General features: G+C 31.8%; 1 protein-coding gene across 1 annotated transcript in view; it reads right to left on the bottom strand.

The window, feature by feature from the left end:
* LOC129752916 (uncharacterized) overlaps positions 1-15,947 on the bottom strand; it is a 131,573-nt gene that overhangs the window by 44,906 nt on the left and 70,720 nt on the right. The window contains exons 9-11 of the mRNA XM_055748706.1: positions 5,368-5,514; positions 5,126-5,302; positions 4,963-5,064 (exon numbers count right to left, since the gene is read on the bottom strand). Of these exons, the coding sequence (XP_055604681.1) occupies positions 4,963-5,064; positions 5,126-5,302; positions 5,368-5,514 (426 nt within the window). The remainder of the gene's footprint in view (positions 1-4,962; positions 5,065-5,125; positions 5,303-5,367; positions 5,515-15,947) is intronic.

Raw genomic sequence — 15,947 nt, 5'->3', positions numbered from 1 at the left:
ATTTAAATCACTTTTATGAATATTTTGTCTTATATTTCACATGTAAATTAAAACTCGATATTTATAGTATTATAAACTTAAAGATTTAAATCGTTGTAATATTGGTTGTGATTGTTTTTAATATAACAATATCCACGCGCTTCCGAAAAAATTTAAATAAAGTGTCGTTTTGAAACCACACTATGCATTAAAGATAAAATAAATTCTGAACTAGGTCTCTGTAACTTTGAAAAGCTGAAAAACAATCAAAATGATGAAGACAATCCCCCTTATTCTGCGCCGCGCGTGAGGTGACGATAGTCGAGTCATCCGATTCCAGTAGTCGCTTGAGGCGACAAACGTCTTTGAGAATGAACTTTTTGAGTTCTTATCCTAATCTAGTAGTCACCGTGAGTGACAAATCGTATGCTCTGTCACATCGGCCTCGGAAATAAGGTGACAAGACTCACGTGACTCCGACTCGACTCGACTATCGTCACCTCACGCGCGGCGCAGAATAAGGGGGAATGACTAAGCTATGAATTAGGTACGTAAAAATATTCATACGTATCAGCACAAACCACCCTACGTAACCATGCGGGCGATTCCTTCAGTCTGCTATAGGACGGCAGATTTTGAGAGCACGACCGGGAGAGCCATGGATTTTGTTCGATTTACGCTCTCCCGGGGGGTTGTGCTTGCTTGCTACAAAACTTTTGAAAATCTGGACGAATTCCGATATCTTCTAGTAAATTCGGAAAACGTTGCTACAATTTTTTGAAAAACTACATAAACAGCATATCAATCGATTGTAGAGATTAAAATCTATCATTGGGTATATAAAAAATGGGCAGGTTTGATGAAAAGTTTTAAGAAATCACGATAACAAAATGAGAAATGTGCGCACCATAACAGACGGGTTCGAAAATCACGATTTTTATCTTGTTTTCATTGTCGTATTACGAACAACAGTAATATTTGAGATACTAAGTGTATTCAGTGAAAATGATTATCATGTTATCAAAATAAAACTAAAATTTGAATTTTGGAAATCGGTTCAGTTAAGAATGAGATACAACACTGCAAAGCAAAAGTTCATAAAAAGAACCTTTTTTTCAGAAATTCCACGCTAGCGACCAAAAATTCCATACGACCATCAATTTTTCTATATGTTTAAAAAGATTTATTTTTCATAATTTCAAAACTTATTAAATAATTTCAATACGTCAAAGCAATTATAAGATATGGGAATTCTGAGAAGACATTATTTTCGGAGTTTTTTCCATTCGGAGCAGAATCCAGACGTTCGGATAAGTTACATCAACTGAAATTTTATACATTCAGAAACTAGAATAAATTTCCTAACTAATGAATGTAAAATCATGAAAATCGGTTAACATATATCATCAGCGGAATGCGCGCAAACTCTCGGGTCATATTGACCCGAACGGCTTTTGTGTAACTTTTTTTTTCGGCTTGCCAGTTGTGGCATTTCCGGTGGTCATAGGAAGTCGCTTTTTCTACAGGTTATGTATCTCGTGGTTTTAGTAATATGTTCCAAATTTCATATTTTTCCGATTTTTTTCAAAAGAGTTATGATGATTTTAAAGTTCGCTTCGGGTCATATTGACCCGAACGGCCTAGGAAGGTTAAATGAAACAACTAAACCCAGTCCAATAGTAAGTGTAAACAATAAAGTAACAACGAAAAATCGTTCGAACATACATACAATATGATGGACTATCGAAAAGCGCTTAAATAGCGATATACAATTATTACAATGAAATACAGATAGAAAATTGGGAAAATGAAAAAGTTTTGAAAATGGGCGGAGAGACATTTTCTTACATGTTGGTTTTTTCAACAACCAACTACATATTCTAAAATGGAACCGTAGAGTAGACTGACTATTCTACCGGGCTAATTTATTTTAATTTAAGTGAAATTAGACTTCCATTTTTCGAAGGAGTGTTTTTCTTAATCATTCGGAATTATGAAAACTTTACTCATAGAAATGCTACATCTTCGTTGTCGTTTTTTACCTTTACGATAGGTTGTCGGGCCAACAAAAATTAAATGTTTTAATTATTTTTCAGAAAAATATGACCCATTCCAGCGTGACGTCACAACGTTTGCAAAAATTTTTTTTGGTATATTGTATGTAAGTATTACAGGTCATGTCGCACATTGAACAAAATTATACCATCTATGCTCAAAATCTAATTCTCTACACTTTGAAACCAAAAATATTTTTATAGAACAAATAGTCAACAAAATATAAGCAAAAGGAATCGTGACGTCACAACGCGCTTTTTTTTAACTTTTCAGTTTTTTTTACAACACCGCATTTTTCTGCTCTTCTATTCGATCAAATTTTATGAAAATTTCAGGAAAGTATCGATTTATTACAACCATTAAATTGCTGTTTTCGATTTTTTCAAATTTTGATTTCAATTTATTCTAGAGCGATTCAGTTTCGTGACGTCACAAAGCAGAGTTTTGCAAAGCGTTGTGACGTCACGAAATTTTATGGTCAGCGACATGGTTTATTTAAACCAAAGTATAATCATAAAATTAATGCTGAATTTACTAAAAATGCTTAAAAACTTAAAAAATAATGTGATTTGTTGATGAAATCGATCCATTTGTTCCCAAAAAATAAGGGGAATTAATTCTCAAAGGCCCATATAAGCAGATAAGGTTTGCAACACTGCTCACATCAATTTTATTCGAAGTTTTTATGTGCGATCATGTGAATATTATTTAGAAAAAAAACTAATACTAGGAAGTAATTATTCATAAAAGCGTTGAAATGTGTTTCTGAATCTTTTTAATCTTTAATTGCAAATGAAAGAAAAAATAAATGATAATTTCAAAAGCCTTCGATCTTTTAAAGTTAGTTAATGGACACTAGAGTACCTAAATCAGCCGACTTATGAAAATCTTATAAGTTGCAAGCTAAAATAGATCCTAGGCCTAGCACAAAGTCCAGTGCCAAATTCGGGGATTGGACCACGGAAAAATATGGAACCATGAGCCTAAAATTTGTATGGAATTATGAGAAATTGGTTTGGAAGAAACATGAAAACCAAGTTTTGCACCAATTTCTGAAGTTCCTATCGGCTGATTTGATCTCATTAAAGTCATTCACAAAACTTTCGTTATGACAAATAGTTTATCTCAAGGTCCCTTTCAGACAATGGTTTGGTAAAAAAGATATTGAGTTTCAAACATTAGCTTCTGATAGGTCAATTACAAAAAATTCTTGAATTTTTTTTTTTTTTTCAGGGATTTTCATCCTGTTGGATGATTCATCCCATAAAATTCTTGAATGATCGTTAATCGACGCTTAAATACCCGTTTCGAACGTTATAGCTGTTTTATGATAACTCTAATCGAAATGCGTTCTTCAGATGAAATATTGTCATAATTAAAGCTTTAAAATACTCAAATTAAAAGAAAAATTGGTTGAAAAAGACCTAAACTGTTTTCTTTGGTCATACCGACAAAATCCACATAATTCCATACAAACTTCAGGTGTGTTGCACAACAAGGTTCCTCAGAATAATCTGGCATAAATTTTGCATGAGACCGTGTGCTAGTGCATATTTTAATTTATTTAATTTTGCAATTCAGTTAAAAGTCTCTCTGAGATTTTAAGTGAATACGGGGCTCGATTTGGATTTTCTAGTAACATTCTTTGAGGTGGAAATATCAATTAAGGAAGGTTTTTATTAGAATAATTTAATTAATTTTATTTATTAATTTCTATGAAAGTCTTATGAATTTTTTCATATAAAAAGTTAATCTATTGAGATTACCTTGTTCAAAGATTTTTTAAATCTCATTACATTTATTCCATTGAACTTATTTTGTTTGAACATAATGCCAGAAAGAAATAGAAGCTACTAGCAGTGTTTTTCATTGTAACTTAGATATATGAAGAACTTGATCATTTTGCAAGATTTTTATTCAAATCACAGATAACTACCTGATTTATGATTCACAAATATTCTTTTACGAAATCGATGAAGATTTCATTGGTTTGATAGTTTGTTAGTTCTCGAATCAAGTGTTTTTAAGCGTGATTTTATTTTTTTTATCAGAAATGTTTAAAAACAACCGAGTTAACGCCAAAAACTTAGTTTCTTTAAAAACTTGATAATAGAATTCGTTTTTTGAAGCGCATTGTTGTGTTGAGCTTGTATTGAAGAAATACTATAATAGTGTTGAAGTAAAAAGTCTTGAACGTTTAAAAAAAAAGAAAATAAAGTTACGTGACGTCACAACGCATTCTTTACCCAGGTGCAACTCACAACCTTCTAAACCGATTTTCAATCTAAAAATTGCATTAAATTCCACTCAAAAAGTTTGAAGAGACCTCCAATTTTCGACAATATGTGAAATTTCAGTAAATCATAAATTGAAAAACAGAGGTATTTTCGTGACGTCACAACGCATAAAAATAGATACCTTTATAAACGATTGTAGGGCATAAACTTGTAGTGACTGTTATTTATCTCATATCATGCTTAAAAGATGGCTTTTTTACCATCATTTTGCGATTATTTTTTTCAACATAGCTAGGCTTTTAACAAAGTTATGTTATAAATAAAGAATAATTGCAAAAATCAATTTAATTTCCTACTAAAATTTTTAAATTTCAACGATGACATACTCAATTCTAAAAAAGGTAAGTGAAAAAAAACAAAAATATATTTTCAAATTTTTTATCATTATCATGATCCCCCAGCTTTAACTATATGAATGAATATTTGTTATACCTAAATTCTTTTTGACAAATTTTGAAAGTTGAAAAACTGCTTATTTTTACGGAAGATGACAAGTAAATGGTATACTCACAAAATTTGTTCTGATATCAAATTCAATTAAATGAGATCATTATTGATTTGATTAGTGTTTACATTATTTCCAACATCATTTACACATCGTTCAATGCTTATCGAGTAGAAATTTACTTACCTGAGTTATCTTATCTTGCAGACATGCTACCGCTATTTCACTGCTAGAAGACTGCTTGTCCCAATCTGGGGTGACGCATGGTGTGCCTTCCATATCCAAATTCTAGAAACAAAAAATGTAAGGTAATTTTTTTGGAACTATCTCTTAACTTCGATTTTCTTACATTAGGAAGTGCTATCGACGCCGGAGCTGAACTGTGTAATCGTTGTGAATCTTTGATTATCTGTTGTTTCTCTGAGTCGGAGAGTGGCGAGTGAACAACAGTTTTCAAACGATTTCGTAAACTTTCATTTTCTTCCAGCAGCCGTTGTATCTCACTACTGCCCATTTCTTGTGACGACTGCAATAAAAAAATAAATGTAAAGATCACATTGGTTATAACATCTATCTTAACTTTCTAGTTACCTGTAATTTGGATATTTCCTCCCGCAGAGCCTCCACTTCATTTTGATAAACAGACATTTCGAAGACTTTTTCTTCTAAGGCGGCATTATCTTGGCAAAGTTGTTCTAGTCGAGCTTTAAGCTCATGCGATCTGTTTGGTTTTACCGCCTGTAATGTTAAAAAAAAAGAAAGAAAATAACATTTTTTTAGTAAAGTTCATATTTGTTGATAGAGTGATATGGGTACAAAAATTTTGATATAAAATCTAATTCTTCCGTCAGTTAAAATTTACTACTAATGAAATAAAGAGCCGTCTGTTAGTAACTGAGGAATAGATGACATTATAATTCTAAAAACGTAGAGTCTGAGACAGATTTTTAATGCCAGGCAGTGATGCCACATTTCTATCGGTATTTTGAAACCCAAAAAAATCTTTTATCGGTATGTAAATCCTAAAAATCGGTATGAAAATCGGTATTTGAGGTGGATTTTCAAAAATGCTTACATTTTCAACTTCCTAACGTATTTTTCTTTAAATAGATGCTTGCAATAAACAGCAAGTCTAAGAACTCTTATGAATGTTCATTTTTAGTTCAAAACTAGCTGACTAAATGTGTTTTAGCATATATTATTGCATTTTCTCCGTAACTTGGTTCTAGGTAACACTAGATTACACAAAATGACGGTTTTGAAATTTTAACAGAACTTTGTGTTTGTTATGACTTGTACATTTTTTTTAAATTTTCAAACTATCTGCTTTTGCTGACGAAAGCAAAAATCACAAATGAAAATTCAGCAGAAAATCCGAAATAAGTGTTTCTTTCCAGTACTCAAAACTGAATGAAAATTTATTTTAAAAGTTACTGTTTAATAAGAAATATAGGGGCATGGCGAGCAACTTCAGGTTACACGTTGGTTAGGCATATAAATGAAGTAAAAACTTGAGACTTTGATGTTTGGCTAAAGTGGGACGTAAATTTGATAAATTCGATAAGGCAATAATAGAACCAGTTCAACCTAAAGGAAATTTTAATTTGGTAAGCACTTACAAATCCAATGGCTTTTTGACGTTCGAGGTGAATATGGGCCAAAGTTGATGGTATTCGTTTTATTGATGGATTTTCGCCAATCTGGCCAATTCAGCTTTTAGTATTAGATATGAGTTCTAGCGATTAGAAAAAGAAATGATTGCAGAAAGTTGAGAGAGTTATTGCTTCATTTATAGCCAATAAAAAATTAATTTTATTTTATGAAAAATCACGCATTAGCGAAATGAAAATCCAAGAATTTGATGCGAAAATTAATGAGAGATGTGCTCTAAAAGAAGGTATTCTTCCGAAAAAGATTAAAAAACACATAGTTTTACTATGTTTTGCCTGGCGTGTTCTTTTATTCTGCGATCTCTGCAGTTTAGGTACTTATGAGTTATGATATAATTTATTTGGCTAACAAGATGTAGAAGGATTAAAGATTATACCGATGATATTACCCAAGCAACATTTTAAACTCTGAATGGTTTTATAAACAAAATTAGTTGTTGTATAAGGGATTTATAAAGTGTTGTTTGCTTTGTAGCGTTATTTATTAAGAACTCTATATGAATGCCCTTTAAGATAGCTTAAAAGCCACTAAATAATCTGTTTATAGAACTCCTGTCAAATTTTGTGTTGGTTTTATAACCATTAATTTTTTTTGGTTTAGAAGAGCTCTAAAAAGCAATTATTAAACCTCTCTAGAAAACCAACCTTGAAGAAAACCACAAAAAAGAATGTTTTATAACCATCAATTTTTTTGGTTTAGTAGAGCACTACAAAGCAATTATAAAACCTCTCTAGAAAACCAACAAAGAATGACAGTTCAAATCCGATCAAAATATGAACAAAAATGTGTGTGTGTGGAGTATTTGAATAAAATTATTTTCCCCCGGTGAAGGAAAAAGCTGTTTCGGGAGACGACTAAGATCAATCTTTTTTCACCAGGTACTACAAGTAATATCCTAATATCATCGAGTTTTCTCCTGGAAGTAGCTTCATCATCAACCCCATCGAGTGCCACTTTGTTTGGGAATCAATCATTCCATCGCAAAACAGAATGGATCAGATACTAAGTCAGCGAAAGTTAATTTCTCAAATAGTGTGGCGCCTACCTATTGAAACAAACATGTACATATCTGATTAAAATTTTGCTAGCAAACTTGCAATTTACGTTATCGCTACAGAGATTACAAAATTGCAAGAAAAACTGTCACTAACCACCCACCGAATCCCGTCAATTATCATCATCGGGAATTAATCAATTCTTTGCTAACCAGAATGGATGCGGTACCACAGCCAGCGAGAATACGTTCCAAGTTGCGTTTCATCAGGGACCCCTCCCGGACCGACTCTTCCCAACAAACCATACAAGACATTATGTAATGCTGATGAATGGTTCAGGGATATAATATAAGGATTTTGAATTTTATTACAAACTCAATCTCCCGGATATGCTCCCGCATTACACAAAAGAAAAAGCAGATTGTACAATTCATTGCATATTATTTCACTACATTTTATAATCACTATCAAGATTACAGTATTATTTCACAAAAAAACTTCACTTTGGTTTTCGTAAAAACTCATTACGTCCTTCTTTTGGGCCTGCCGGATTCGGAACATGTAGAAAGACTTTCCTTTCGTTTCCAGCTGCGTAAATGCGTTCGTGTTGTATATTGAAATTTCACTTATCGCTCGTAATCAGCCGTAGCCTGGGAATACATGGGACGTTCCTTCGATCGATTTCGTGTCGTGACGAAATGATGCAGTGTCCTCCTAGTCGCTTTGAGTTTAAGCGCCTCCCGGTGGGCGTTTCGTTTTTCCAACATTCTATATAAAACTGAATCTCGAGTAAAATATTGCAGGCCAACCTAAGATACAGAGATTCTGTTACTGCGGTTCCTGTATTTTGAATATAGAACAAATAGAATATTTACCTGGACAGTCTTCTTCTTCTTCTTCTTTCTTTTAAATGGCCAGTTCGTGTGTTTGTTTACGAACTATACTGCCAAGTTTTGTCAAACGTGAATGTGGAAGTGTTGTTGGGCTACATTGTTGCCTCTTTTTTTATTTTCTCGAAAGTTGTTGGATTTTAGTGTTGAAATGGCAGTTGCATATTTATTATTGGTTGATTATCAATAAAAGATTTTGAATCGGCACTGGCTCAAGTGACTCAGAGCGAGATATTATTAAGCTTAATGAATCTTGTTACTTCTAGGTAAGTTTTTCTGTTTTTATTAGTTAATAGTGATTGTAGATTGTCGTTGAGTATAAGACTTGGGAAGTTATTTCTTGATAACGTATATTTAAAACATGTAAAAAGTATATGTTCGTTATTTTCAGTCGTATTGCAGATTTCGCATTTGTCATTTTCGGTCATTTTCCAAAGGAAAAGTTTCTGTTTGTTTAGTGTGTGGAAAGTTCTTAATCTTCCCATCGTGACTATTTGTTGTGTTCCCAAATTTAAATCCGAGAACCAAGGCTTTAGTATCGGCATTTTTAGTATTTCAAAGTGGTTTTTCCCTTTATTACGTGAGATTTCTTTATATTCTTCTTGCCATTCTAACAAGGATTCTTTTTTTGCCAGGTTAAGTGCGTCCATCAGGGGTATTTTTGTGTATATTATTTGTTGTGCATTGCAGCCTTGTTTCGAGAGTTGGTCAGCGATTTCGTTCCCAGAGATGTTGCAGTGTCCTGGGACCCACTGAAGTTTAATTATTTTATCGGTGATTTCTAGTTTATTTAATATTTCGTTAATTATAAAGTTATCTTTAACGTAACCATTTTTTAATGATTGAAGCCCTGATTTAGAATCGGTGCATATCACGAACTTATTTTCTGTGCTGGAAATGATTTTATCAATGGCTGTATTGATTGCTAATAGTTCTATGTTCATTATAGATAGTTCTTTGTTTACTCTAGAGTTAAATTTATCTTGATTGTGTTCAATGTATATTCCTATGCCGCTACTTTCACTTGTTTTTGAACCATCTGTATATATTTTTTGATAATTAGCGTATTTGTTTCGGAGAATTTCGTTTACTATGATCTTAATTGATTTTTTGTTTAAATCTTTTTTATTTAGATCTTTGATGCTATCATCTATGTTTTTATTTAAATTAAATTGTTTGATTGAGTTAGGGTTATAATTTAGATTGTTGGCAGTTTGTACTATGAGATAGTTGTTTTGATACGTTGTTATTTCTAATAATGTAGCTTTTTTAGGAAGGATATCAATTTCTAGAAATTCTTTTAGGTATTCGATAATAGGTTTGTTGTTGGAGAATGCTTTGATTGTCTCTTTTTTCGCTAACCATTGTGCCCTCTTTTTTATAGGCATTTCTCCTGCTTCTGCGTATAGCACGTTAATCGGGGTAGATTTCAAAAGCCTTAAGCAGGTTCGAATAGAGTCATTGAATGTAGTGTTTAATTTGATAAGGTTAGATTTTGCTGTACCACCATAAATAGTTATACCATAGTCCAATTGTGACCTGATGATAGCCTTATTTATTTTTAGAGCGGTTTGTGGATGTGCTCCTTCATTTTTCTTACATATTACTTTTAGGACATTGATACGCTTTTTAATTTTATTGTTGAGGTAATTTATATGTGTCTTGTTTGAATTTTTGGGGTCAATCATGTATCCTAAGTATTTATGATTGTTCACCTGTTTTATCGTTGTGTCATTAATTTTTATGTTGATTTGTTCATTTATTTTAGCGTCGAACAATATTGCAGCAGTTTTATCAATATTTATTTCTATTTCTAGATCTTTTAGTTTTTCTGTGAGGTCTATTAAGGTGTTATTGCATTCCTCTTCGGCTGCTTCTTTCGTTTTATTTGAAATGGTCAGTACGAAATCATCCGCGAATTGTAGGATATTTTTGTTTGAATCGTTAATGTTGTGAAGTTCTTTTGTATAAAAATTGAACAGGATAGGAGATAACGGACAGCCTTGAGGTAGTCCTTGATTATTTTCTCTGATTATAGTGTTGCTATTGGTTTGTAGTAAAATTTTTCTAGATTTTAAATATTGTTCTAGCCAAAGTATAATTTTGATAGGTATTTTATTATTATCTAAGATTTTTAATAGTTTGTTTGTTTCGACAGAGTCGAAAGCTTTCGACAGGTCTAGAAAAATAGATATTGTTCTCATTTTTTTTCTTTTGGATTCCATGATGATCGAATTCAAGTGGTTTATGCAATCTATCGAAGAATATCCTGCTCGAAACCCATATGAATATTTTGGAATTAGTTCATTTTCGTTTGCAAATTTTTCAATTCGGTTTTTGATTTCCGAATTAATTATTTTCAAGTTGGTATTGATTAGCGCTATTGGCCTGTATGATGTTTCTAATGTTTTGTCTTTATTCAATTTGTGAATAGGGATGACTTTAATTTTCAGCCACTCTTCTGGGATACTCCCCTCCATCCAAACTTTATTTGTTAGTTCTAGTATTCTTATTAGAAGATCTTTATTAATTCTTTTTAGGAGAAAATATGAAAGTTTGTTTTCTCCTGCTGCTGAACGGTCCTTTTTCTTTTTAATATTATTTATCATTTTTATAATCGGTATATTCCCGGTATATTTCTCTTCTGCCGTTTCAAAATTATTCGATTGAAATCTTTCTATATTAACTTTGTTGAAATTAATTTCCATGAACTTATTTGCTAATAATTCATCTGTCATGATTTCTAAGTTATCTTTGTGTTTGAAGTTTCCCTCAATAGATTTAACAATTTTCCACATTTCATTTACAGGTGTGTTATCGTTTATTTTCTCTAGCATTTCTGTCCTATAATTTTTAATTTCTTTCTTAAATTCTCTCTTGAAATTGGTTTCTGCTTTTTTGTATTCTTTTTTATTTTCTAATGTTAAATTGTTTCTAAAGATGATATGTTTTTTGTTTTTGATTTCATATAGTTCCTTAATTTTATCGTTCCAATACGGTCTTATTTTCTTGTTTGCATCAGGTTTTAATTTATAAGTGGCATTTGAGATTGCCTCCGAAATTTTAGAGTTCATTTCTTCTACATCTTGTAAACTATTTGGATCAATTTCATTTAAATATTGAATGGCTTTGTTTTTGTTTATTAAATTTAGTGTACTGTTATTATCAAATTTGTTATACTCTATCAGATTGCATTCGATAAGTTTGTGATCTGAGTCGAAATCTGTATCTTTTATCTCCCAGTTTATTTTTGCTGCTAATTCTATCGTGGATAAAGTTAGGTCAATTGCTGAAGAAGAATGATTGATGTCAGCCCATGTGGTATGTTTTCCATTATTGAGAAAAATTAAATTATTATTCGCTAAGAGATCGCTTATGATTGTTCCTCTTCTATTGAGCTTATTCGAAATAGAGTCCCATGTGGGGTGGTACGCATTGAGGTCACCTCCTATCAATACTTGAGTTGGGCAATTTTGTATAAAATTGAATAGGTTGTTAATTTGCTGTTCAAAGTGTGTATTCGTTATTTCAGGGGGTATATAAATTGACATAAAGATTGTTGGGTTCTTAATGTTCTTAATTTTGATTGCAATTATTTCTAAATCAATGAAATTTAGATTGATTTCTTCTAGAATGAGTGAGGGATGGACTAATATTCCAACTCCGCCGTATCCTTCTGGGCGACATTTTTTTATGAACTTGTAATTTAAAAATTTGTAATTCTCCGAGTCCTTAATCCATGTTTCTTGGAGTAAAAAAATATGGATTTGATTCTGTACTAAGTATTTTTTGATCATTTCTCTTTTTTGTAAAGGTCGTAAACTGCGTATATTTATTTGTGAAATATTTAGATTATGTTTAAAAATATCCATTTTTGAAGTGTATATGTATTAGTATTTTGTTGAGGGATAAGATGAAAAATATGCCTTTAAATAATTGTTTTTTTTTTATGTTTGTATTTCTGAGTCAGATGTATCTTTGTGTTTTTGGTTAATTATATTGTTGATTATTGTTCCTATTTTAATTTCTAACAAGTCTGTTTCAATGTTGGTTATATTTTTGTTTAATGATGTTACTACATTCATCACTTGTTTTGTTGCTTGATTAATGATTTCAGTTGTGACTTTTTCGAATTCAGTTGTCTTGTAGGGGTTATTTTGAATTGGTTCTGACGGAAATTCAAAATTTTGAACTTTTTCAATTCGTTTTGGAATTGGTTTTTCAGTATGATAAGTTTTTTGTTTTTGTGTTTTATAGTTTTTGATTATGTTTTGATATTGAATTGTTGTGTTCCGATCTACTTGTCTGAATCCTTTTTGTGTCGTACCTAAGCGTTCCAACTCAGGGAATTCGCCAGTAGACTGCAGTAAGGAAAAACGGTTTGCTGTTTTGGGGTAGTGCTCTTGTGCTTCAAGGAATGTTAATTTGTTAATAGTCATCATGTTACTTATATTTTGTCTCCTGATTTTTTCCGGACATTCTTTAAAACTTGGGAGATGTTCTCCTCCACAATTTTTGCATTTAGGTTTTTTGTTTTCGCAATTTGTATGTTTTTCGTCTAGTATATTACCGCAGTTTTGACAACTCTTTTTACTTTTACAGGCTTTATCCTTATGGCCAATTCTCCAGCAATTTTGACAAATTCTTATAGGAAATAAATAAATTTCAGGTTTGTTATTGACGCCGAATATCTGAATGTTCCTAGGAAGTTCAGAACCTTCGACAGTAATTTTTACCGAATTAGTATCAATAAGTGATTTTCCATTTTTCCTTTTAATTCTATCAACGTTAATAATTTTTTTGTCCGCGATAGCAAATTTGAAGATTTCATCATCGGTAATTGAAGTTGGTATATTTCTGATTACGCCTATGGTCTCTTTCAACATTTTAGGAATCATTGCCCTATAGTTATTAGCTTTAAGAATCTGGGTCGCGTTTAAAATAGGTTCGGCATCTTTGGGTGATTTATAGGTTAGCTTGTATCTGAATTTACCCGCTTTCTTGATTTCAGCGAATTGATTGAGGTTAAGTCCAAAAAGAAATTTACCGATCTCCATTGCTTCCAGAAGATTTTCTTCGGGTTTTGTGGAGATTGGTTCGATAAAAATGATGTTGTATAAATTATTTTTGATCCAAATCTTTTCTTCAGGTGAAGATTTTTTGTTTGGATCGATTTGGTTCATTTTTGGTTTTATGGGGTTCATGATGGGGGAATTTTCTTCTGTTTCCGATTCGCCGTTTTTGTATTTTTTATTAGTTTCTTCGCCTTTTTCCAATTGCCTTTTCCTGGATTTTGATGTATTGGATGGTCCTTCTTCTGGGAACCCTTGAAAATCCGATTCATCGTCAGTTGTGGAAAGGTCTGGTAGCGTTATTTTGTCGGGTGGTATTTCTGGTTTTTGTATGTCGTCGTCCATTTTGTTTTTAAGTCATCTAAATTATGAACCTAACCTAACTTACCTAGTTTCTCTCTGATCATTAATCTTAATAAATCCCTTCCTTTTTTTTAAGTTCAGGCTTTTTCTCTATCTTATTCTAATTAATTATTTTTACTTATCTTTAATTTGTATTATCACTGGCACTGCCAAATCAGTTTTAACTAAAATCCGAAAACTTTATATCGCGCGTTTATAAAGAAAAACTTCCACTTCCACTTATATGACCGTCTGGCTTCACGGCTTGGCGTCGTATGACCTGGACAGTCAAATGCGTAGAGAATCTTTGCTGCATTCTTTCTGCTCTGGTCCCGATCGGCAGTAGTGCAGTCTTCAAATCACCGCAGATCATCGTAAAACTATTATAATCGATCACAATTACGATCCGAGCGCAGGAGACTAAGAAAAACTAACTTGTTGGGCAATATAATTCGTTTTCGGAGAAGAAACTTTCCATTTCAATCAAGTTCTGATTTTGACTTTTTTTTTCTTTTGTTTTGGCTACGACTGTCAACTGCACTGAAATAAATATTATTTATTTATTTATTTATTGCAAACAGATACATAAAATTAATACATTTTAGATAGTACTCCAATGGCTTCGCCGTTTAAGGAGTTGTTATTGATCTTAAATTCTATAGTCTATGATCTAATCAATAATAAAGCGATAAAAAAAAAAAATATGTACACAAATCATGAAATTAAACTCAGCAATGAAAATAACTTAAAACTAAATGAACAATAACATAAATTCGAATATATACATGATGCAGGTTAATTTTGATATAATGAAAAAATATTGCACGATTTTAAAAGTGTTGATGATACATTGGAATTAAGAAGAAACTGCTTTATAGAATTTTTGAAATGACCATTATTGCGAAACGGACCACACTTTTCTTCAAGAAAATTAAAAAGTTGTACGCCTCTGAAGGCTAAAGAACGTTCTCCAATAGTTGTACTGACCGAAGGGCGGGTTAACATATTTCTATTACGGGTTAAGTATTGATGATTGGTACGATCAAAATATACATTGCAGTGTGTGCTATTTGTAATGCTCAGATAAATAAAACAACAAATTTGAAATATGTACAGGCCTCTTACAGGAATTAAGTTATTATTTACATTGTAAAGTTCAGCAGAACGACTGCGATATGGAAGATTATTGATAAGACGTAGTATTTTATTTTGTGCTACTTGAAGTTTATTAATTCGAGTATTACAAGCATTGCCCCAAGAAGAAATAAGGTACATTAATAAAGACTGAAAAAGTGAATGATAAATTATATGAAGAATATTAGACGGAATCCTATGTTTGACTTTACAAACTAGACCTGTTACTTTGTTAAGTTTTTGTAATAAGTTATCGATATGTAAGTTCCAATTCAAACAGTCATCTAAAATAACTCCTAAATATTTACAGTCAGTTACAACTTTCAAACTAGGAAAAACAGATTTAGTAAGAATTAAGGGATTAGAATTTTGCCGTTGAGAAGTTTTGAAAGCTATGATGTTAGATTTATCTATATTTAAAGTTAATTTATTTATACGAAAAAAATCGATCAATAATGTCATATCGGAACACAGGTTATTGTCATTTTCTTCTGAGCTGTTATTGTTATAAAATAATGCAGAGTCATCTGCAAATAACCGGAGAACTCCTTTAAGTGGCAAAGCAGCCATATCGTTTAAATAAACTATAAAAAACAATGGTCCAAGTACAGAACCCTGGGGAACTCCAATATCAATTGATGATAAACTACTGCGACAACTATTTACATTAACATATTGAAATCGGTTCGTAAGGTAGCTATTGATCAAGGCTAATGGAGCTCCACGTACTCCAGCAAAATTAAGTTTTTCAAGAAGGATTTTCCTGTCAACCGTGTCAAACGCTTTGGATAAATCCAAAAATAGGCCAAGAACGTCTTCTTTTTTATCGAGGTTCAATTGGATGTTATTAATAAGCTCAATAACTGCATTATTTGTGGAAGATTTTTCTCTAAAGCCATATTGCATGGAATAGAAAAAATTGTTGCTGTTTAAAAAGGATTGTAATCTTTTCGCTAATATTTTTTCTAATATTTTGTTAACTACTGATAATATTGAAATAGGACGATAATTATTGCAAAATGAAGGATTTCCGGATTTAAAAATGGGTGTTACTTTTGCTATTTTGA

Source organism: Uranotaenia lowii, chromosome 3 (genome assembly GCF_029784155.1).
Source record: "Uranotaenia lowii strain MFRU-FL chromosome 3, ASM2978415v1, whole genome shotgun sequence".
NCBI lineage: Eukaryota > Metazoa > Arthropoda > Insecta > Diptera > Culicidae > Uranotaenia > Uranotaenia lowii.
This window is presented reverse-complemented; position numbering and strand designations above follow the sequence as displayed.